General features: G+C 41.2%; 1 protein-coding gene across 2 annotated transcripts in view; it reads right to left on the bottom strand.

Moving 5' to 3' along the window:
- Positions 1-23,413, bottom strand: part of Lipa (lipase A, lysosomal acid type) — a 32,385-nt gene extending 8,972 nt beyond the window's left edge. Inside the window, exons 1-6 of one of the 2 annotated variants that reach the window (XM_028782273.1) lie at positions 23,313-23,413; positions 20,689-20,870; positions 19,289-19,406; positions 6,787-6,985; positions 4,922-5,031; positions 3,176-3,312 (exon numbers count right to left, since the gene is read on the bottom strand). In XM_028782273.1, the coding sequence (XP_028638106.1) occupies positions 3,176-3,312; positions 4,922-5,031; positions 6,787-6,985; positions 19,289-19,406; positions 20,689-20,793 (669 nt within the window). In that variant the 5' untranslated portion in view covers positions 20,794-20,870; positions 23,313-23,413. The remainder of the gene's footprint in view (positions 1-3,175; positions 3,313-4,921; positions 5,032-6,786; positions 6,986-19,288; positions 19,407-20,688; positions 20,871-23,312) is intronic. The other variant, XM_028782274.1, reaches the window with a different exon arrangement.
- Positions 23,414-25,519: the final 2,106 nt, after the last annotated feature.

Genomic DNA, 25,519 nt, shown 5'->3' with positions numbered 1-25,519 from the left:
TCTGTTTGTTTGTTTGTTTGTTTGTATAGCTCTGACTGGCTTAGCAGTTGTTATATAGCCCAGGCTTCCCCTAAACTCATGGAAATCCTGCTGCCTCAGTCTTCCAGAGGCTGAGATTTTTAGCTGTGAGCCACCATGCATGATTATTGTTAATTTATTATGAAATATTTTGTGATGGTAAAACACATAAGATGTATCATCTGTATGATTTTTTAACTGTTCGATTCGGTGGCAAGCACATACACGCTTGTGCCATTATCCCTACAATCCACCTTCAGAATCCTTGCATCTGTGCCCATTAAACAATTACTCTGAACTCATTAGACAATTCATTACTCCTCACTTGCCCTGCCTCCAGCACCACATGTGGTTCTGTAAGTTTTACTGGAGTACACCCACAGTACTTGTCTGTGAATTATCCTTGGCTGCAGACGGATAGTCAACCACAGAAACCGCTTGGCCCACAAGGCCAAATTCACTTGCTCTCTGGCTCTTTGTAAAAGGAGTTTTCCAATTCTCAATGTACATTGTCCCTAACCAATCATCAACTGAATCTGTGCACTTGGATAACCAGGACGGTCACTACATTCTCCAGGCAGATCTTCATGTACTGTGGGACAGGGGACAGGTCTTCCTTCTATGGAACTCAGATCTGTCTGTCCCTTTCCCATCTTGCTTACATGCACTAACTCCAGAACAAGCAAGAATAGAAAACTCAAATATCTACATTGGAAATGTTGTGGGTTGTGTTACGACCCCTTAAAAGGCCAACTTTATGTTTTAACTGTCTGTATTTAAGACTCTCATTATTTGGAGATTGGGTCTTTTCGGACAGAGGCTGGACCTTCAAGTATCCTTTTAAAGGAGAGAAATGACAAATATGGACACGTATACGGAGAAGACAGTGACTGTTGGTGAAGGCAGAAACTAGAATGATACTTCTACAAGCCCCAATATTTGCTTGGAGAAGCTAGCAAATAGTATGCCGAAGCTGTAGACGCAAATGAATGCAGCCGTACATTCGGCTCGCTTGTCTGCCTCTGAGTGGACGATAGGTTAATATCAACAACTGTGACAGAACCGAACATCCCTGCTGAGCTCAGCACTACATGTAACCACTAACCTTTCTATTGTTCTGGCCCAGGACAGTGACGCCAAGCTTCCCTTTCCCTCCCTTAAGAAAAAAAAAAAAGTCTGTTTTCCAATCTGCAACATAATCCCTCTTGGTGTAGCTCTATGTGTGTAAATTCATATGTGGAGTCTATAGGAAAAGACCTCCAAATTGAGTAGTTCTAAAGAAGGCATTAGGGAGGTCACCTAGTTGTCAGGAAGTACTTGTAATCTCTGAAGTGTTTGTAATACAAATCAGTACTATTAGCAAAGACAGTCAAAACCAAGTTTTATCAGCATGTTTGCTGGTACAATGAATTCCTACCACAAAAGTCTGACTAAATTACTGTAGCTCTTTACAACCCAAAACCTACTGCGTAGAGGTTTAAAAGACAATGAAATATAACACTATGATCCTTCCACCTCAGTAACTGTCAGGTTTTGAGATCAGAGAAACGTACATACTTCCTGTGAAAGACTTTTTTAAAAGGCCAGAGAGAGGGAGCTTTATTACAACTCCCTTGAAGTAATGAGTCACTTAATATCACGAAGAAGTACTAAGAAGCAAGTTTTCAAGTAAAGTTATCATTGTGCAACCATCACACAGTAATATCCTTACACAATCCTAGGTGATACAGGTCAATCACTTGACACAACCACGTGACACAATCAAAAGACACGGTGAATGTGAGAGTCATGAGTCCACTGCTGTCTCATGGTGCCACATGTCTTTACAATAAGCATTTTTTTGCAAGACCAAGGATATAAATAAATCGGTGATAGATATTAACAAGTATGACATTATGCTGGCTTGCTTTTGGTTGCTGTTATAAAACACTAACCGAGAGCAAATAGGGAGAGAAAAGGTTGTATTTCATCTTACACATCCAGCTCACACTCCATCATTGAGGGAAGTCAGACAAGGAGCTTAAGGTGGGAACCACTGAGATTCTCACTGATTCACACACTGGCTAATGCTTAGGCAGCTTTCTTCTACAACCTGCATGGGGATGACACTGCCCCCAGTGGCCTGGGACCTCCTGTATCAATGAATTGTCAAGACAACCCTCCACAGACACGCCACAAGTCAATGCGATTTAGATAACCCCTCAATTAGGACTCTTCTCAGCTGACCCTAGGCTGTGTCTAGTTGGCAGTGACAACCAACTATGACATTAAATAATATGCAAAACTATATGCCTGACACTTTTATATCTCTTGTCACCATAAATATTTGTATACTAGCATCACCACAAATTGTGAATTATATGTTAGGCTATGATATCATTAGTCGATAGGAAATTTTCAGCTTCACTATAATCTGTTGGGACCACAATCCAATGCACGGTTTCTCATTGTCAAAAACCCATTACAGGGCTGGAAGTATGGCTCAGCCATTAAAGGTTAGGCTCACAACCAAAACATTGAAAAAAAAAGCCATAGACAGCATATGCCTGTAGATAATGCTGTATAGGATTTCACATGCATTTGAGTCTATATAAAATACTTAACAGAGGAATAAAGGACTTAAAGAACTTACACTCCTTCTCACGAGTGCTGTTTTCCCCTTTGAATACAGCCTGGAGTTGCAGTTCTAGGGCTAAGCACTAATGTGCTTAAAGGTCATATTATAAAATATGCTCTATTAAGATAATGTCCTAGATCATGTTCAGCATGGCTAGGGACAGGCACATAGGAATGGCATATTTCCTGTCTCCTACCTCCTGTCCACTCCTGCACACCCACATGCCCTATGGATGAAATGCAGCTCTTTGAACACATAAGGTACTTTTTCAGACTTCCTTGTACCCTCCTTGTGTGGTGGGTAGGGAGCCGGACTAGCATATTAACTATGAAAACATGCATCTGAGTGTCGGTTTAATGAGATGGCTCCCTAGCTGCTTCTGTAAGGGGGAGGGAGGAGGTGAAGGCAAGTATACCCACTGGTCCAGTAAGAGTGTGTACAGAGAGGACACTGCCGATTCTCCTCTAATGAGCAATTTTTCAGCTCAGGAGAGAAGGAGAGAGTGGCTGAGGAGAAGCGAAATGGGTGGGACCCAAGTACCTCAAGAAGAAGGTCTGGCAACCATCCCAAACGGATTATCGGGCCTGAAGCGAAATTGAGGGACAACACAGGTGCCAAGGCAAAAAACATTTTAATCTTCTTTGCCAGCTCAGGCATCTGTGAAAAGGCTATGAAACCTGCAGGGCAAAAGAAAAAATTAGATAGATCCTCTAGTACTTCCTCAAAAAAAGAGAAAACCATGAGAAAGGTCAGCCACTGTACACTACAGAGGAAGCCCAGTAAACTAGACAAGTGACACTTCCCTTGTACACTTGAACAGAGTTCTTAAAACACTCTGGCTCAGAAACACTGAATTTGGTTCCAGATTTAAGCCTACAAAATGCATGGAAAGAAGTCCAGGGTAAGAGAACCAAAAAGGCTTCCCTGTTCCCATGGCAACGTGAACCTCTACAGCTCCGCCCCACATTTCTACTCCTCCCCCTCTTTCCATCCCTAATTTGCAGACCGGAACACCAGTGACTCAAAAAGCCACACTTAGACTCCCCTTGCTGTAAAGTATCTTTTACACTTCTCTTAGATTGTCCCATGCTACTTGTCCCTAGAACACTTTAGAAACAAGACAGAAAAGTCACCTAGTCATAAAAGAAGTATTGTTAAAAATGAGCGTGCAGCTCTATTTTCTGGAAGGCAGAGCAATCTAATAACATGTTAACATTCAAGCTTTTCACTTTGTGAGTCTCCTTGCAGAATGTATTCCATGAGCAACATGTGGCATGAACAAGAAGCTCATCAACATGAAATATCAGCATCTAAGAAATTATGAAATATGTTTCCATGCTCTCATTAGAGAAACCTGCTTATTAAAATTTAATGCTGATTGCAATTTTTAAACTTAGTAAAATTTTATTTTTAATAAAAATAAATCATATTGAACTGAGAAGACAGCTCACTCCATAAAGTGCTTGCCATACAAACAGAACCCGAGTTTAATCCCTAAAGCTCATGTCACAAAGTCACGCGTGGTGGTCTGCACTTTTAGTTTGGCACTGGGAGGACACAAACAGGTGAATATTTTGAGGTTGGCTGGCCAGCCAGTCTAGCCTATTTAGTGCCCAGACTTTATCTCAAAAGAACAAGACAGACAATGCCTGAGAAAGAGCTAAGACCTGGCCTGCACACTACACTTGCCACACACACACACACACACACACACACACACACACACAAACATACACACACATGGAAACATATTAGTTTTATAATAACATGAACAAAACACACAAATAGCTTCCCAAAACTATGAAGTAAGAGCTGTCATCCTTGTAGTTAGTTATGTTTGACTTAACTTAATTTCTTTGATTACTAATGTAGCTATTTTGGGTTGAGCTACAGGTTAGACCCTGGGATTCAAACAAGCTAGGCAAGTTCTCTACATTGAGACGAACCCCAGCCCGGAGCAGTTATCATTTAAAGCATACTTTGTTATTGACTCTTTATGGTTTCTGACACTAGAAAACTTCCCATTTTTCTCCCCTCTCACATTCCTATGTTCCTTAAACTGGAAAACACCTAAAATATAGCTTACATCAATTCTTTCAACTTTAAGATACTTATCAATTTATACTAGATTCTGAATTTCTATAGATTATTACTGAAAATCCCTTGCCCTAGTCATGATTTCTGCTTGGCATTTAAAAAGAGAAAAACCAGTATTTGAAGTAACAGCACTTTTGTGTATCTCACGTGTAAGACACACTGCCTTTGACCTCTTCATTGTATACATACCTATGGTGCATCCTTGAGAATGACCAACATAATAGAGTTGTTCTTGGCCAGTTTTATTCAAAATGTAGTTAATAGAAGCAGGTAGGTCATATTTTGCCATCTCATCAAAACTATAATCCAAAAAACAAAGAACTCTTTAACTGAAATAGCACACAAATATAGAACAGCACACAGACAACTTAGCACAAGGTGTGTCAGCACACACTGAACATGGCTGAATAATCAATCCTATATGAGTTACACTGACCAAGGACCAAGGAAGTCCCCAGAATTCCCACCAAGTTCTACCTCCTGAAGGTAGCACCTCTAAGGTTTTACATTACAAATTAGCTTGATTCACTGCACACATTGCCTGTTAATGGGATTCACATATCTCCTTTCATTCCTGGCTTCCTCGGTGCTGGTATGGGACTGTAGATGTTTATTCTCATCTTATTACGTGGATACGCCACACTTGATTAACTGAATTTGCTGCTGGTGTGCATTTAGGTATTCACTGGTATAAACAGTGTTACAATAAACATATTCTAATGACTGCCTTTTGGTAAAAGCTCTCACTCCTGGGATTCAAGACCAGGGTGACACCAGTTTTATCAAAGGGAAGCAAACCTTTAACTATCTACACCACCAACTTCTATAATACCTGGCACACTAGGATGTAGTCTTTTAACCAGATAGGTGTGTGTGCATGTGTGTGTGTGTGTATGTGTGTGTGTGTGTTTGTGTTAGCATTCCTTCTATGCTCTGCCCAACAGTTACCTGGCAACAGCCTGGTAGGCCTGGCTTGCTCTAAAAGGGGCTGTTTGGCCCCTTCTTGCTCTCTCTACCCTTTCTCTCTGACATTCGTTTCTCCCTGACCCTTTCTCCCTCTCCCCACCCCACCCCCCTTCTCCACCGATCCTGCCTAGCCTCTCTTCTTCTCTTCCTCTCTCTTTCTTTCTCTGTCCTTCTCTGCCTCTACTCCCTTATCAACTGCCCTTCCCATGCCCTAAATAAACTAAATAAACTCTATTCTACACTATACCCATACTCCCCAGTACCTTAGGGGGAAAGGATATATATACATACATATATATATATATATATATATGTATGTATGTGTGTGTATGTGTATATATGTGTATATGTGTGTGTGTGTGTGTGTGTGTGAGAGAGAGAGAGAGAATGTGTGTATGTTGAGACTACATGGGTGTATGAGTGAGTATATGTGTGTGTGAGCCTGTGTGTGTGAATCTGTGTGTATATTGTGTGAATCTGTGTGTGTGTGTATGTGTGTTTGCATGAGTGTGTGAGCCTGTATGTGTGTGTGTGAAAGAGAGAGATGAGGGAAGTGACAATCCCAGTGTCAGAAAGCACTTAGAATAACCCAGGCTCTGTGGAGGGCCTCTTCTTTGAATCTTTTACTTCAGGATCCAGTGACATTATGAACTAGGACTTTATCATCTCCAATTTACAGATGAGGAAACAAACACAGTTTATATCCTGTGTCGAGTATCACACAACAATTCATTAGTCAGGCCAGAAGTAAGAAAGAGAGAGAAAGAGAATAATAAAATAAATAAACATGTAACATGTGGGTGTTACTGGGGAGATGAGGAGATTGCCTGAGACTTAACCTAGCAGCCCACACTGCATGCCAGGAATGTTAAGAATGGCTAAAGACTTCCTAACTGAATCTAATCACTTATGCAACCACTTATTTAAATTTACTTTCATGATTGTTTTTTAAATCCCTGACAAGCTTCACAACTTTTCAAAAGATATCAGTCCCCTTTTTATACAACTCAGGGTCACTCTTGAACTTTACCTGTCTGCCTTAAGGACGCTAAAGACACAGACTCAAGTCATAATCAATTGTGATATACCTGAAGGCCCAGAATTCATCCTGAGACTCTGAAAGAGTCTTGTGCTTCCGAGACCAGGTGTTTCCTCTGCTGTTTCCCATCCACACGTCAAAGCCAGCATCGGCCAGGAGGAAGCCCAGGCTGTTGTTATCAATGTTTGTGACCCAGTTACTAGAATCTGCCAGGAAGCCATGCTGAAGATAGGCAACTGGTTTGGGACCTGGAAAACATTGATGTTTAGAAGCTGTTAGCACCAACCTTCTCAGCAAAGATGATGTTTTGCTAAACAGTCAACTGTTAAGAGGACCAAAGCCATTAGAGCAGCAGAAGCAAATAAACATATGGAGCCAACAGCTACGTATGCCTGTAAATGCTCAGGGGCGTGTATTCCTTAAACAGTGTTAACAAGGTCGCACCAAAACTACCCTCTTTTCTTCTGTTCTGCATGTCTGAGAACAAAACATTGACTTAAGAATCAAAAAAAAAATCTAATAGTGGAACTTTAAAAGTATTTATATAATTTGATCACAATGATTCTAAACAAGATAAACTGAAAGGAACACACAGCAGTGAGATGGCTCTATACACCTCCAACAATGGCTGAACCCTAAACAGATAACATCAACTGCTGGCCACAATGCAGGCCAATGGGGCTTCACCTCCAGTGGTGGCAAAAACACACAAAAATGCTTAGTGCAGCTTTAGTAGTCATTGGTAACATGTGAGCAGAACTAAGTATAGGCACTGGGCAACAGTGACACAGTGACTTGTACATGTGTACAACTGAGGGTGTTCATAAAATATAAGGCTAAGCATGTACAGGAACAGAAGACATATATATATATATATATATATATATATATATATATATATATCCTCTATATGTTGATGATGTTGATGTTTATAGAGATTTATTCATAACTGCCAAAATTTGGAAACCTTGGTTACTTAATCCTGCATCTGCTCAATTTTGATATGACTCTAAATCTGTTATAAAAAGCAAAGTCCAATAAAAAAATCACAAAAGGGATGGGGTAAGGGGACAACATATGAAATGTAAATAAAACATCCAATAAAAAAAAGTCACAAACAACAAAGTCCAATAAAAACGCCCTCCTATATACAAATGATAAACAGGCTGAGACAGAAATTAGGGAAACAACATCCTTTGCAATAGCCACAGACAATATAAAATTTCTTGGTGTAACTCTAATCAAGCAAGCGAAAGACCTGTATGGCAAGAACTTCAAATCTTTGGAGAGAAAAAAAATTGTAGAAGATATCAGAAGACGGAATGATCTCCCATGCTCATGGATTGGTAGAATTAACATAGTAAAAATGGCAATCCTACCAAAAGCAATCAATTGACAGTTCCCATCAACATTCCAGCACAATTCTTTACAGACCTTGAAAGAACAATACTCAACTTCATATGGAATAAACAAAAAATACAGAATACCTAAAACAATCCTGTATAATAAAAGAACTTCTGGAGGTATCATCATCCATGATCTCAAGCTATGCTACAAAGAAATGGTAATAAAAACCATACAGTACTGGTATAAAAACAGAAAGACTGATTAATGGAATCAAATCAAAGACCCAGAAGTAAACCACACACCTATGGACACTTGATTTTTGACAAAGAAGCCAAAACTATACAATGGAGAAAAGAAAGCATCTTCAAGAAATGGTGTTGGTCTAACTGGATTAGAAGTCTGCATTAGAAGAGTGAAAATAGACCCATATTTATCACCCCACACAAAACTCAAGTCTAAGCCAACAACAACAACAAACAAAGAACAACAACAAAAACAGAAACACCCAGATACACTAAATCTGACAGAAAATAAAGTGGGGAGTAGCCTTGAACACATTAGCATAAGAGACATCTTTCTGAACAGAACACCAATAGTTCTGTTACTAAGATCAACACTAATGAATGGGACCTCATGAAACTGAAAAGCTTCTGAAAGGCAAAGGACACCATAAACATGGCAAAACAGCAGCCTAAAGAACGAAAAAAGATCTTCACCAACCCCACATGAGAAAGAGGGCTGATGTCCAAAATCTATAAAGAATGCAAGAAACTAGACATCCACAAACCAAATTACCCAATTAGAAAATAGTGTACAGAACTAAACAGATTTCTCAACAGAGAAATCTCTAACGGCTAAGAAGCATTTAAAGAAATGTTCAACATTCTTAGTCATCAGGAAAATATAAATCAAAACAACTCTGAGATTCCATCTTATACCCAGAGTGGCTAAGACTAAAAACTCAAGCAACAGCTCATGCTGATGAGGATATGGAGCAAAGGGAACCCTCCTCCACGGCTTGTGGGAGTGAAAATTGTACAACCATTTGAGGACACTTGAATCTCATTCAGAAAGGGGAATAGATTAGATATCCATTGGGGATGGAGGGAGGAAAGGGGTTGGGGAGAGGAGGAGGAGGGATAGGAACAGAGGGGAAAAGGTGGAGGAGGAGGATAGAGGGAGAGTGTACTAGGAGAGATAACTGGATTGTGGTGGCAGCATCTCTGGGATGAGCTAGAAATCAAGAATGATGGAAACTCTCAGGAATCTATGAGGGTGACCCTAGCTAAGACTCCCAGAAATGGAGGATATGAAGCCTGAACCGGCCATTTCCTGTAACCAGGAAAGACTTCCAATGAAGGGATTAAGACACCAACCCAGCCACAAAACCTTAGACACACAATTTATTCTGCCTAAAAGATACTCAGGGGTTAAAAATTGGAGCAGAATTTGAGGGAAGGACCAACTAATGACTGGCCCAGCTTGAGACGCATGCCGTGGGATCCCACTCCGTACACTATTAAAGATAAGGGGATCCATAGTCAAATGTTAAGCAGAGTTTGAGGAACCTTGTGGAGGAAGGGGAGGAAGAATTGAAGAAGCCAGGGGGTCAAGGACACAAGAAAACCTACAGAATCAACTAACCTGGGGGCTCACAGAGACTGAACTGATAACCAGAAAGCATGCACGGGACTGACCTAGGCCCTCTGCACATGTATAACAGTTTTGCAGCTGGGTCTTCATGCAGGACTCCAAAAGTGGGAGCAGGGGCTGTCTCTGAGTACATTCTCTGCCTTTGGATCCCTTTCCCCTAACTGACCTGCCTTGTCTAACCTCAATAGAGGAAGATACACCTAGTCTTACTTGATATTCCAAGGCTGGTTGATATCTGTGGGAAGCCTCTCTTCTTCTGAGAAGGGGAGGAGGGGTATGTGGGGGAAGGGAGGAGGGAGGGAAGGACTGAAAAGAGAGGAGGGAGGGGGAGCTATGATTGGGATGTAAAGTAGATAAATGACTTAATTAACAAAGATTAATAGTTCTAGAATAGTCTGAAGACATGAATTTGAGATGGAGATTGGAAAGAGAACACAGGAACTGTGGGGTGGGGAAGGGTAGGTATGAGAAACATATATTGTGCTCATATATTAAATCCTCAAAAACTATTTAAAAATTAAGTAGAAAAAACACACACATGAATTCTAAATATATATATATATATATGAATTTATCTTCTAATCACCTCTCCTGAGACAGTTAAGCTGCAAAAACACCACAAAAACCTGGATATACAATCCACCCTATTCCACTCCATTATCAAGAACAAACATCCTACCCTCCAGAGGCCTACAGGGGCAAGACCGTGCAGCCATTCGTCAACCAAACCCTCATTCAGCACTGACTATGTGACAGGTCCTTCTCAGTACTGGAGACAAAGCAAGAAACAAAAGCAAAAGAAAAATACCACTTTGGAGAAATATGGAAAAGAGTCAACCCTGGGTCCTGGGTCCACTGTATGTGCTTCTTTACTTTCTAATGGTACTTTATGACTACGTCAGCAAGACTAAACTTGCCTCGAAAGTTCTACCTTCAGTGTACTGTGCCAGATGTGCCATCTCTGCCTTCAATCAAGATTTTAGTTCATCTTGGGAAATATGAAAAATAATCACTAAAAGTTTGAGATTATAAACTCAGTATGACAATAATTACTAACATTCCTGCCTCTGGGAGCTAATGTAGAAACATCATCAAGGACAACAACAGAAATACACAACAACAACAACAATGCCAAAAATAAGGTATTGTTTTATTTCTAGTCAAGGACAAGCAAAATGACTTCACCCTGGTCACCTAAGCAGCAGCCTCATGGCTGTTCACTATAATGCTGCCTACCCAGCGAGGTGAGTTTCAGCTGAAGGTAGGCCATGAGAGTGACTGTGGTTCATAAGAGGAAGACAACTTGGTGAGTGGGGAATTCCTCCTCCCTCCCAAGACATGAGCTTGCAGAGGAAGCTACTTCACTCCAAAAAGTCATGGGGAACCAGCTGAGGTCTAGGGAAGTAATCAAACCAAGGGGCAAGGAGGAAGGAGGCCAAAGTTGAGCGTTGTCAGCATGACACAGAGCTCAGTTTTCCCCAGTCATAAAGTCTCAAAGGATTTGATTCAACTTCATAATTGGTGGCCAGGGCCCATGATCTCAGACTACCCAAGGGGCCTTGCAGTTCCTGGGGAAAGTTGACACACTAGTACAATGGATCCACCTGGGGAATTAGCTTGAAATGGCAGACTTCTTGGCCTGACCAGGAATTTTAAGGTACTCCTTAACCTGACATCTCAAGCTCCTTGCTAGTTTGGGAAGAACCTGCATCTCCCACAAAAGGATTTGTATCCTGCAATAGCAGATTCTAAACAAAACGGTAAGAGGGACCTTGTATGTAGTATATATCCATTCCCATGGGTCCACACTGGTTACTACAAAGCTAGAGCTGTCCCTCAGCCTACATCTCCATGAATGGGCCACATAATCCACCAAGTTCACCAGAGCTCATCAACCAGCAAAGTGGGACTTCTGCTCTGGACAAACTCAACGTCCAAGAATGAACTGTAACCACATAATAATCCAAGCCAGCTTTTAGAGTCTGCACAGCTTGGCACTATTGTTAATATTGTTCAAAACAGCTACCAGTTATATCCTAGGCTTTAAGTCATATATGGCTTAAACTTTCATATCCATGTTAAAGATGAGGTGATTGAATAAAAACAAGAAATAAGAAAAGAAAGGAAAGGACTGGTCCCAGTATGGTGGAGGAGAAAGTTCATTGTAGATAAAAGGGAGAGCATAGCCAGAGGCAGAGACATCCAGGAGAGTTCAGAGTGAACATGATCATGTGAGGAGAGGCAGGAGGGGAAATGGGAAATCCAGACCAAGAAGCCAGGAAGGTAGACCAAAAGGGACCAGTAATCAAAATGGCTGGATTATACAGGGAAGGGCTACTAGGGGAAAGACAGCCCAGCCCCTGGGTTGGAGAACTTTAGGGGAGGATAAGGGATATACAGCTACAGCCTGTAACAGGAAGGGACTGAGGATGCTGGGAGAACCTGGCAGCCAGGTCTACTTTGGTATGTTAAATATGCACCTCAGGCATTTGTCCTGGGTTTGAGACCTAACAGTGACCTACAAGTACAGAAAGCAACTGGCCATAGACCATTCAGCCAACAGTACATCAACACTAAGACCTCCAAATCTACCTCCTTTCAAAGGTCTTGGTTTTAGCCAATGATTTTTAAAAAAGGTAATTATTAAAAGCTAAAGGAGAAGAGGCATGCACACAGATAGTATGTCCGTTTCTAGCTAGCTCCCTGCAAGCCAAGCAGACTATGTCCAAACTAGCTATGTACTGAAATAACACAGAGTGATTGTGAAACAGACATGTTACTGGCTCTGGCCTTGACCTGGAGAATGAGGAACTGCACACACAGAGCCTGGCCTGGAAGCTCTTGGTTTTGAAGCTCCCTTGACTATTCCAAACCAGCCCATCGGAGGTATATTCAAACCTACTTCAAAAGAGTTATAGCCAGATGTTGGGCCTGCAAGCTGGGTCAGGGGAGAATGAGTTGCCTAAAATGCCCTGGAAAAAGCCATATCCCCCCAACATGCATCCAAGGTTGATCCTAAGAGTCTCCTCAAGAATTCGTAAGAGTGCATTGGGGCTTAGTAGCAAAGCCTGCCATTGGGTTTCAGTTATCCAAAGTGATGGCTCCTAAGTAAATTTTTATAGCCTAATTCTAGTTTGAAGATTTGCCCTTAAAAATTAATTCAAATACTATTGATTTCAAATACTATTGATTTCAAATACTCTTGATTTTAGTGCCTCTCTCTTGTATTGACAAAACACCTAAAAATGCCTAAATTATTTGAAAAAAAAAAAGGCAAGCCAACAAACAAACAAAGACTTAAATTTCCAAATTCGAGGCTCAGAAGTCCAAAGCTAGGGAGCCTGGATCCCCTGAGAACTACTTAACTTCATTATCCCATGTCAGCAGGTAGGAGGGTAAAAATGCATATGCCAAAGGGAGAGGGGAGGTGTAGCCTATCTGGAGAAAGGAAAAAGGTGGAGGGGCTTAGGTCCAAAATACAGATCCCTGGAGACTAAGCACAGAATCCAATATGTAAGCCACCAGATAGTCGTCTGACTTTATCAGGGACAACAGTGCAAACCCAATGGTTAACAAAAAGGGCTGAATGGGTGGAAACTTACACACAAGGTATAGGAGCCTTGTCTTTATGTCACCCCCGCCATTTTATCACGGGAAAACTACTTAACCACCGTAACCTTGTTATCCTCATTTGACCAACAGGCTAATCAGAGTCCTAATGATTCATCTGATGATTCATGCTTGGGGGACACTTGGCTTATCCACAGAAAGCAATCAGAAAGTCATGTGGCCTTTGTCAGAGTCCAGGCCACGACATTCCCACTTCAAAGTCTACCTGTAGGAAAGGGGGTGACCTGCACTACAGGAGCAAGCACATGACTCTGCATCACCAGGTCCCATCGCTAGCACAGTGCAGCTCTCCACATATCTGGTGACTGTCACTTGAATTGTTCAAGCAGCAGGAAGGCAGCAACATGGCCCACATCATTCACTGCAGGGCCAATAGCAGCTGAAGTTGAATCTGGCATGGGGTGCACACTGGGTAACGTGCCTCACTGTACAGGGTAAGGTATCTCAAAGACCTTACAGCAAGGGTGGGGCAGGTATTATTATTCTCATGTAAAGAATGAAGAAACAAACCCAGAAGGGTTAAATAAACTGCCACGGTCACACTCAAGCCTGAGGCTAGTGCTGTTGGTACAGTCACACTAGTTGTGGCATCTTGTTGTACTCTCCATAGTAAAGCCACAGATTTTGCCCTTGGCTGTCTCTGATCCTGGAAGATAGGGAAGCCGTGACCCAAATGTGACTTAGAACAGAACGAAAGACATTTTGGAATCTCAATGCTTTGCTCAGTCCTAAGAGGGCTACGGAGTACTTGGGGACAGGCCAAGTCCTTGGGGTGCAGCATTTTCAGAGCAAATAAGTCAGCAACATAACTAACATCAAAGCAAATGAAGCCAAAAAGACTTTGGCCTCCACGGGGCTCCATCATCACTTGGTCCTGTGGGGAAAGCAGTAATTACACTTGTTATCAACCATCTGAGTTAGTGTTGACTTAACCACTGTGAGCCAAACACACAGAGAGTTCAGAATATATACCTCCAGGCGCCTGATGTGTTCTAAGTGCAGCAGTCTTTATGGATCTAATTAATGGAGACACATACATTCCTTCATAGTCTGTCCTGGCTGCACTTTTTCAAACCAATCCTGAGCAGCAGACATTTGTACTTGTATCTATTAGAGACTATGCTTGCAACTTTCCATTTAAAATACATTGTGTGTGTGTGTGTGTGTGTGTGTGTGTGTGTGTGTATACATCCTTGTGTATCAGGGGAGACATTAGATATTTTCCCAGAGGCAATACACTTAGCAGCAGCTAGCCAAGAAGGAAGGGGTGGGAGGAAAGGGAAGGGACAAGCAGAACAGTGTATGCCACGATGTTACTTCTCCTTTGCACCAACCTCAACCAGATTTGGACAAACAGACTGTACAGCTAGCTCAACTTCTGTTGTTTAGTTTAAAAGATTGAAATGCAATCTTCTACACAGCGCACCATCAGAAGCCCAGAAAGCCTGGGGATGGGCTCTGCCCACTGCCTCTAGTAAGGGAATTACATGTCAGACTATGTACTCATACTAAAGCTGCACTTATCAAATGAATAAAGCCAGAAACTCACAAATGGTTTCTTTTAAAAAGAGGGTTTCTCTACAGAAAGAAAGACCTAACAAAGTCAAAACAACAGCCTGGAGGTTTTTTTGGGTTTTTTTTTTTTTTTTAGAAGACAACACAGAAGCCACGTTGAGAACGTTCACCAATGACTCAAATGGCTCAGCTGGCAACCCTTGGGAAGCCTGCGCCTAGGCCACGCTGGAGAAGTCTGCTTCCTCATGTTGCATGCAGTTGTTTCCAGTCTTTGAAACCCAGAATGCAATCTCACCTGTCAGGTCATCAGATGCAGAATTGTTCAGATACAAACAAACAAGGTATCTGATTTCCCAGTTAGGCAACAGTAACTGGCTGAATTCCCAGTTAGACAATTAGTAAGCCAGTCTCCCTTGTATTTTTCTTCTAATGCTGGCACAAGCAGAATTTCCTTGTTTTATCTAAATAAACTCTATATTATAGTTATCATGGGATCAGCTTGCTCAATACTTATTATATAAGGACATGTTCTGAATTCAAGGAATACTACCTCTGCAGTCAAAATGCCCAAGTAACTGCCCTTTGCCTTGGCTGTCTCAAGCAGGAAATGACTGTATTGATCTCGAATATGAAGAGCTAGATACCTAGAAATCTGCCAGAAATGTTATAAAGGTACAAGCTTTTCAAATCCTTGGTCCAAGCAGGAAATGAGAACCTTGAAATATTAACACTCATCCTTAAGGCTGAGCAGATAAAAATAAAACCACTTCTCTATAAATGATTAAATTCTGTGTTTCAGTTCCCTTAAGCACTTATCAAATATAGTGGTAGTTTGGCATGGGATGAGAATGATTGCTTAAAAGTGAGAAGATGGCTGAGTGGGAAAAGACTAGTTTCTCTGAAAGTATGAAGATTTGAGTTCAAATCCCCCACCAACCACATGTTAAAACAAATAAACAAAAAAAAAAAGAAAAAAAAAAGAAAAAAAAAACAAAAACGTAACATGGTGTGAGATGGAGACAGAAAGAGTGTTGGGACTTGCTGGCTACCAGACAAGCCCCAAGATCAGTGAGAGACCTTGTCTCAAAAGAATAGAATGGAGAATGAGAGAGAAAATCTAATGTCTCCCGTGGCATATAAAAGATACACACACACACACACACACACACACACACACACACACACACTGTATTTTAAGTGGAAAATTGCAAGCATAGTCTCTAATAGCCATGAGTACAAATATCTGCTCCTCTAGATGGGGTGAAACATACACACGCAGCCAGGGAAAACTGTTAAGGGATGTATGTGTCTACATCACTACAGTCATAAAGATTGTTGCCTCACAAAGTCACTTAAGAGCTGAGATTTAAGCTACTTTCTCTGCATAACGAGACAGAGAGGTTGGAAAAGGAGGCAGCAGGAGGCAGAACTTACAGGAGGACTCAGACAGAGCAGACGCCTGGCTCCACCCTGTGTTCACACAGAACCTTTGACACCCACATGAAGCTAGTCATGCGGTCTGAAGAGCCCACTCACCATTTCTCTGTAATCCATTGACCCCTGAGAATATCCCCCCGATAAATAAATGACACTTTAGTGTATCTTACAATTACTTATAAAGAATGCAGCTATAGGGCATTACTTTCTATACGTTAAAAGCATTCATGTCACAAAGTAATACTAAATTTCCACAGACCTGCTTTGAGATTTGTTTCCTCTAGTATATGGGGAGCCCTCCACCCTGCAAAGTGATTCATTCAAGATTCCCTCAGCTTCTGCGCTGTCTCCGATGCCTAAAATGAATAGCATCAGTTCCAAGACAGCCAGGGGCTACATACACAAAGAAACCCTGTGTTGAAAAACCAAAACAAACAAACAAACAAACAAAAAGCATAAGGGGAAGGAGTGTGGTGGTCAGAGCAGGGAGAACAGTGTTAATGAGGGATATAGATAGTATGTGGATGGCTGGCGTAGAGACTGGGAATCAAGAACGATTCTGTAAGGACTGTGGATGTCTGTGGATGTCGCTCGGCAGCAGTGCTTGCCTAAGCATGCATGAGGACCTGAGTTCAACCCCCAGCACTGCCAAACAAAAGGAAAATGACTTAGCAACTTCTAGTCTAGGTCACTGAAAGGGTGATCTGCTATTAATAGGCAGCCCGCAGGGAAGTGGCATTCACAAGATTGGGGGTTTTTGGCTGTCTTTTTTTTTTTTTTTTTTTTTTTGGTTTTCAGCAAGGCAGATTCACAGCACTGACCACATGACCACAGTGCTCCTTAATAGACACAATAAAGAGTTTCTGGCCAGCACTTGGGCTTGGCCCATGGAGAGGGAACCATAGGGAAAGCATTTGTACAAATCTTAGAAAAATCACAACTCCTTTAGAGAACTGAGTCACAGAATTCTTTGAAAAGCCCCCTCTGAGACTGCTTTGTAAACACACAAGATTACCAACCTCCCCAAGGGTGGGTGGGTGCTCCTCAGAATGGTGAAGGAAGGTTAGGAAAAAGCTAAACACAGATTTGACTCAGAGCACTCTCAGGCTGTGTTCTGCACTCTGAAGGCACCTCCCCAGCCTATAAGGGGCCCATCTTCTGTCTCCAAGAATTGCTGTCTCTTTGAGGGGGCACCTCTTCCTCCCTTCACAAGAAAACACCTCCACCAGCCACAGAGTGATGTGTATGCACAAGACAAGAAGGAACCCTGTATGCTTTAGCTGCACCATGGAGACAGAAGCCTGGGGGTGAGGGGTGGATGTAGCACATTCTCTCAGCATGGTTTTACCTGGAACTTTTAAAAAATGGCTTGTAGTAGTAATTACTACTTACCTAAGAACTTTATAGGAAATAATATCTATACTCATTTGTCTTTAGATAGAATCTAAAACCTGATGTTGTTATAGGTTTGATTAGGAAAAAAAAGGGAAGGAAGGAAACTAAGATCATATGCTCGCTCTTGCATAAAATATATACTTTATGTGTTTGAGGGCAAGAAAAACAGATCAATGTAAGTCATCTTTCACTCATTTTGTAAAAGATTCACTGGGGAAATGAGAGTATAGAGTAGTATACAGCTATAAACACTAAAACAAAATCCCAAATGAAATTGGAAAAGAACACTGCCGTAGCCACCTAAGGATTATTTACTTAGTGTCTTGTGATGGAGGCAGAAAAAATAGGCATCTCACACAACGTAAAGAGAATCATAAAGCAGATGTTATACAAAGCTCACATTTGCCCAGATTCATAGTTCACTCTGAATAACCACTTGAGAAACATGTGAGGTAAAGAATACTCTTCTGCCTAGTTACAACCCTAGCAGAAGACAGAGCTAGCCAATTACCTTAACCCAGACCTCATTTTTCAGAAAAACAATAGGCTACACCTTGAGAGATGGCTAAAGGCAAACCCATTCTCTTAACAGGATATATACCTGTTTAGTTTGCCTAGAAATCCCATCACCCACATCAGGACCACAGTTTTGCTTGAGTTATAAGTTGTTCAAAAAAATATAACTATATACCCAGGAACAAATTTTTAGATCAAATTTGTAAGAATTTTTCTATACTCCTAGTAAAAGTCACTATCAATACATGCACATATAGAAAACATTTTCTAAATTGCTATATATTATTATTACTAATAAGCATTTCTATATACTATTTATTAATTTGCACAATAAGTAGATTTTTTTTTGCTGTTGTTGACATGATATATTTGAGCCAAAATATTTGTTAGCCGAAAATTCAGATTAGTACAAAAGTTCATTAATAGACACTTGTTAAACAAACCATGACACAAATATGCAATGGAATGCTATATATCTTCAAATAAATGCTCTAAGAATTACTGGAAAGATCTCTGTGATAGTAAATAAATGACTTTTTACAAGTTTGCTGATAGCAAATAAATAATTCAAAGAATAAAACACTATGTCCTTTATGGCATCTTTTGAATTTAAAAGTTGGCAACAGAAAAATAATCCATATTTGTTTTTAATGAGCTTCTGGATGGTACGAAGATTTTAAATGAAGATATTATACAAGAACACATGCTAAAAACTGGAAAATAAGATAGAAAAGGAAGTATTTACTGTTTATCTTTCTGGTCTTTTTTTTTTGATAATTTTTAAATTGCAAAAGCCAACTGTTTAATGCTCACAACAATCCATTAGATAAAATACTTCCTTAAGAAACAAAGGAGATATTTCTAAACTGTAAATTGAATTTGACCTTAGATCCCAGTAGAAACGATGAAATTAGTCAAGCCAGCCTTGCTTAGCTGGTACTCTGGCCTCCAGCCATCCTGTGGTTACTCTGTCAAGTGAAGTCTGAATTCGGTCACCAACTCAGACAAAGCAGTGACTTCCAAAAGCTGTTACGCCTTGCCACAGAAAACACCCATACCTTTGTCCAAATGGTTCTTCCGCCCATGAGGGATTCGGTGAATACTCAGAATATAGCCATCTCTTGTCTGGACTGAGTGTTCCTCACCAACATATCCCCAGTGCATGATTATCTCAGTCTAGGGAGAAAAAGGACAATAGGTATTCTATGGACTGTGATTCTTCCGTCTCCAAAAATATCAGGCCAAGGAGAAAACAAATGCAGTGAATCTCTTTCTTCCTTTCCTTCCTTCCTTCTTTCTTTCTTTTTGTTTTGTTTGTTTGTTTTGCTTTTTAAGGGATTTGACTCTGCTCGATCTAGTAACCAAGATCCCATGTCAAGACCCAGTCATTTATACTCATGGACTCGTGGGCATTTCGTCATTCTCCACGTTCTACACCCAGTGTGTCAACTCTGAGCCCTTATTGCTTCCCATCATGCCAACAAGGCACAAAGAAAGACTTCTTTTCTAAATACTCTCCAGCTAACATTTTTCATGTTCTAAAGTTCCTAACCTAGGCAATAAGGCTAAACAAATGTCATCTGGAGGACATGAACCTGATGGAAGAAAAGCTGAAAACTGGGAAACTGCCATTAAATGTACCTCCCAACAAGGAAAGCGCATGGTGCAGGTGTGGCGGAGTCCCCAGTGGGCAGGCATAGTCAATTACATGGAAGATCAAAGTGTTCGATATCCTCTTTGCCATAAATACCTGAAAGACTTGGATTTCATTATGCCCTTAGGAAGGAACTGTTAACGGGGCTGAGGGGGGGGCTTGTGTCAAGCCATATTGTCCTATCTAGGAACTTGTCTCTGCAGTCACCCGTTTCTTCAGCTAGGTCAATCCATCTTTTTAAAGCTGCCGTGTCATTAATAATCTATATTTTCTTTCTGTTGTATTCTTACATGTGGTTTTATTCAGATTTCACTGTTTACTTACGATTCATAATTTTGAAATGCTTTAATTAATTCAGGTGGAGTTTTTGGATTCGTTTTTTGTTTTTGGTTTGTTTTTTGTGTAGTTTTCTAATGATTCCTTCTAATATTTTCACAACTGTACTGAGTTGTGTTCCCTGGACATTCTTAATCACAGCTCAGTCTCAGCACTCACAAAGGCAGTCTCGTAAATGGCTTACACATTTTGATCTGTTTTAAAGTGTGTTTTAAATGGTTTAAAAATAAAATTACTAAAGAGAAAACAATATTTAGAATAGTCTGTGTATCCCGTTCAACAGCCCGATATCCGGTTTTGTAAGCAGTATCGAATGGGAATAGTGTAGCAAACGCCATCTACAATTCAGGATAAACGAAAAGCATGAGGGGCCGTAAAGAGCTTAGGCTTATGACATCATAACGCTGTTTAAGAAAACGGCATGTGTCGTCACTGCATTTTAAAAGCATGTGACCTTTAGAAACTCACCACATTCATGTTTGCTTCAGGGTCCACAGCTGATACTGTCCCCGTGGGCCCTTGGGAAAGCAGGATCCCAACGACGAAACAGACCACCAGGCCCTGGAGTTCCATCTTCCTTCTGTTTAATGTAGCCAGCTGAATTTTACCACACAAGCATGTCTCAACAGATCAGGGGCTTCTTTAAAAGTCTTGAACAAAATTTAAGATAAATAAAATCCCACAGGGAAGACAGATATGAACCGAATAACTCCAGCAGTCTCTGGCAGTGGAAAACATCAATTTGTTTTAACTAAGAGGCCTCTAGACCCTCCCCCCCCCCAGGTAACACACATGGCCTTGTCCACTCATGTACCACCTCCTCACAAAGTGAAGCAAACTATTTCTAAAGAAGTAGCATGCAGAGGAACTTAGGAGAAGAAAAAGGAAGGGCCCTAGAATCCCCCCACCTTTTCTGCTCTGCCTCAGATTTAAATATATTTTTAAGTTCAGCCTACATTTGCTCTTACTTGTAGCTATAACGGAAATTTGTTCTTTCTGGAAATTGTATGTCAGGATTCAAAACTGTCACTCAAGTTAATGAAAATGAAGGGAAAGAAAAGAGTAACTCTCTGTCAGCAAAGATTACCCCCCTGATGGCTGGAAATTACAGTGTAGCAAAGTACTGGAGATGCTAAGAGTGAGGTGGAACAAGTCTCTAACAGTGCTCAGACTAAGGTTAGAATGAGTGTTAGGGCTGTAATCTAGGCCTTTTAAAAATGCATACAATCGTTTTAAAAGACAGGTGCACATATTCCTAAAGATTTGTACTTAAATTATAGCAGCTTTGTATATAATGATCAAAAGTGGGTGGAGGGGGGAGTCAAGCCAAACAAGTGACGAGTTAGAAAACCCGTATGTATACACACTTCACCAATGTACTCACAATATGGACAAATCTCAAAATAACTGTGAACATGAAAGAAGTCGGAGGGTAAAGAGAGGAGAGGGAAGGAATTGCTCCACTGTATATAAAACTTGGAGAAAATGTAACCTAGTTTATACTGGCAGAAAACAGATTCATGTCTGGGGAGAAAAAAAAGGCAGGAGAGGACAATCCCAACGAGCATGCACGGAGACTCTTCAAGGTGATATGTACGATCCTACTGCTGACTATACTAACTTCCTGCTATTTGTACATGTCAAAACTTAGACATTCCTACAATGGGTCTTGCTAGTCAACGTTGATATCTCAATACTGCTGTTTGAAAATAATAAACAAACGAAGACTCTCTTAAGCTAAGCATTCCACATTTCTTAGGAAATTGGCTCTCAGAAAACTGCAATTTCTTCTGAAGTTATTTTTTTCCAGCATTTCAGACAGGAGAGGATACTCTCTGGAGTTTGTCCTGGTCACGAATGCTTTTAGTTATCAGCATAGTTTTATGTAGCACAGTCTAAGGCTGCCTTTTAACTTCAGGTCACTGTCCCAGAGGTCCTTCAATACTAGAGGGCAACAACCAAAAAAGGAAAGTGAAAAGCGGGAGAGTGTTTAAAACAAACAAACAAACAAACAAAGTAGATCGATAAATAAAGGGTCTCAGAGCAACTTAAAATATTTATTTATTTTTGGTGGAAGCCGTTTTTACAGAACCTGATACAGTCTCCGAAAAGCATTCACCCCGAGGAGTGATTGGAGAAGTTACTCGCATGGCTGGTCACCCACTAGTCTCCCTTCCAATCCAGCGCTGTTGCTCAATAAACCTAACAAGCAATTCTTAGAGAAGTTGTCTGATAAAGAAAGCTCTGAGCTGGGTTTAGTGTGCTAGTCTAGGTGCTTAGAAACACCTTTATCACAATACTTATGTCTTTGGAACAGTCGAATTCATTATCTGTCTGCCTTCATTTCACAGGAGAAAGGAAGTGGGGGTGGGGGCAGAGCTGAAGTCTGATTCAAGTTTGAACTTCCAGGACTCTGAAAAGTCCTGCAACAATAGTACAAATGTTGCCTTTGAGAACTGAGCTGGAGCAACTCCACAGTTCAGAGACAGACGAAAATAAAGGTCCAGGGTAGTTTTTCAATAACTGCTGAGCTATTGGCAATGCCCAGCTGCAGCAGTGTCTCCTACAATCTGCAGCTTCTCCACCAACTCAACAGTCCTACTAAGCTCATTTTTCAAGATAATGTGAACACACCAATCAAATACTAGAAGCAAGGGACTAGCTGATTATACAGCAGTATCACGGGGGGGGGGGGGCGGTGTTTAACCAGGACCCACGCCCAAGTTTGCTGCTGACCATGCAGTTGGCTAACACTACCTAGGGGAGCTAGCGGGAGGAAAAGATGAAGAGGATTGAGAATCAGGCATTCTGCCTGTCCCCTAGTCCAAGAACTCTGGGCAGGGTACCTGACCGTCGATCGCGCCTGTCCAGGAAGCGGGAGGATACCCAGGGAAGGGCAGTCCACTTTTTGTTGATGCCCACAGAATCGCCGCCCCCAAAGCACCTCAGGTACCCAACACAGAACGTGCCCCGGGAGCAGAGCAACTGGAGGCCAGAGACCGCGGTGGGGCCTCCTCTCCCAGCCCTGGCGATCCGCAGGGCACCAGCTCCCGAGCCCACTGCACCGAGCCAGGCCCGAGGCAGTCACTCACCCGGAGTGGTCCTCTAACCTCTTTCTCCAAGAGCAGTGTCCACTACAACTAGGCGAGTGTGGCTGACCAGAGGCTACATCGACCTGGTGGGAGGGCCGATCCACCACCCTGCCCAGGCTTTTCGCACAGCCAATCAGAACAGTCCATCGCCGAGAAGTGCCCCAGTGACTCCACCCCTCCCGGCCATCTGCCTAGCCCTGGGGAAGCGGACTCAGGAGCATGCGCCTTCAGTCTGCTCAAGAGCCTCAGCCCAGCCCGGCCCTGCTCCAAACCCAGCCAGTCAGAGCTTCCTCCTGCTCTAAAGCTGGTGGGTATCCTGTATACCTAGACCTAGCACTTAGCAAGGAATCCTAAACTTTTTCCTCTCATGACCTTCTTTCACTTCAGAAATTGTCATTCAACCTTCACTAGATAGGTATACAAAATAAGCATACAAATCAAGCATTTTTTGATAATAAATTATAAAGAAATTTATTTTTAAAAAATTATATATCATACACACATATATATACACATATATATGCATATATATGTGTATATATATATATGTGTGTGTGTATATACCATATACATACACACACACACACCATTTTTTCATTTTCTGCGAACAAAAACAAATTGGTGTACTAGTGAGACAGATATGTTTACTTTTACAAAAAGATATCTTGAGTGAATACTTGATATTGCTGAATCCACGTTTTTCAGAATTGGTTGATATTCTGATATTATTAGTGTCGATGATAAGACCACTGTGAATGTAGAAGGCAGTGATGTGCATAACACAGGCAAGTACTGCCAGAAACACATCACATCTCGACATGTTTGATTTTGAATCCACTTTTGAAATTACACATCCAGGAGCCTTTTAATGTTACCAATATTTTTTGTGATACCTCCATGTGGAGTTGTAACCTGTAGTTTAAAAGGCCAGGACATAGAACACATGAGCTTTATAAATAAAAACAAATGAGCACCCTTGCAGGTGCCAGGGATGACTGTGGTGAGCAGAGCCCAGCCATTGAGCGTCCTACCCATTGCGATGCTGCATCCCCTCCAAGAGATCTCAATACAAGGCCTCTGCATCGTCATTTCACACAAATAGAAACTGAGTTTAGAGCTGGAGGGATGGCTCAGTGATTAAGGGCACTGACTGCTCTTCCAGAGGTCCTGAGTTCAATTCCCAGCAACCACATGGTGACTCACAACCATCTGTAGTGAAATCCAACACCCTCTTCTGGTGTGTTTGAAGAAAGCTACAGTGTACTCATATACATAAAACAAATAAAAATGCAAAAAAAAAAAAAGAATGAAAGAAGCTGAGTTTAGAAAGGTTGTTTTGCCTTAAGTCACTGAGATAGAAAGTGATCAACCCATACTACCAAGAAATTCCTCTACCCAGATGAGGAAAAACATACCCACCCACTTCTGGCTTTAGGCTATTATAATATGCAATGACTTGTGAATAACCCAGATGCTATAAGAGGAAGCTAATGGCTGGTGGTATGGTGCTCAAGGTAGGCTTTTTGGGGTTTTTTTTTTTTGGTCCTAGAGACAGACACAAGGCTTCACATATGCTAGGTATCATAATTAGCTTCAGTTGTAAATTTGACATACCTCTGAAAATGAAACCTCAACTGAAAAAAACACATCCATTTATTGGCCTGAGGAAATACCTGTATGGATATATATTTTTTAATTCCTAATGGTGTAAGCAGTACCATTCCCTAGGCAGGTGGCATATATAAAAACATTAACTGAACAAGTCAGAGGAAGCAAGTCAGTAGCTTCCATTCTTGCCTCTGGGTTCCTTCCATGTGTTCTGCCATTATTTTCTTTGATGACAGACTGGAATCTCTAAATTGAAATAAACTCTTTCATTTCTAATTTAGTTTGGTCAATATTTTATAATAAGAACAGAAAAGAAAACGAAGCAAGTACTAGACTAGAGAGGGGTCATGACCTTTTCTGAAAATAGTCTTGCCTTCAGACAGACTGAACTTTTGCCAGACCCTGAAACCAAGTTGGTAATCTGCCTTGAGATCATCCTACCTGCTTAAATTTAACCTACCTTGAAAAAAACAATGTAACCAACCTAGCTATGCCTTGAACTTCCCTTATGATCTGCGTTTACAACTTAAGTTAAATGTCCAACTTTAATTTTAAACTATGTACTCTTCCATGCCCCTGGGCTAACTTAGAGTAATGTG

The sequence above is a fragment of the Grammomys surdaster genome, unplaced genomic scaffold (genome assembly GCF_004785775.1).
Source record: "Grammomys surdaster isolate TR1022 unplaced genomic scaffold, NIH_TR_1.0 725, whole genome shotgun sequence".
Lineage (NCBI taxonomy): Eukaryota > Metazoa > Chordata > Mammalia > Rodentia > Muridae > Grammomys > Grammomys surdaster.
The sequence above is the reverse complement of the archived record's forward strand: the minus strand, read 5'-3'. Positions and strand labels throughout refer to the sequence as shown.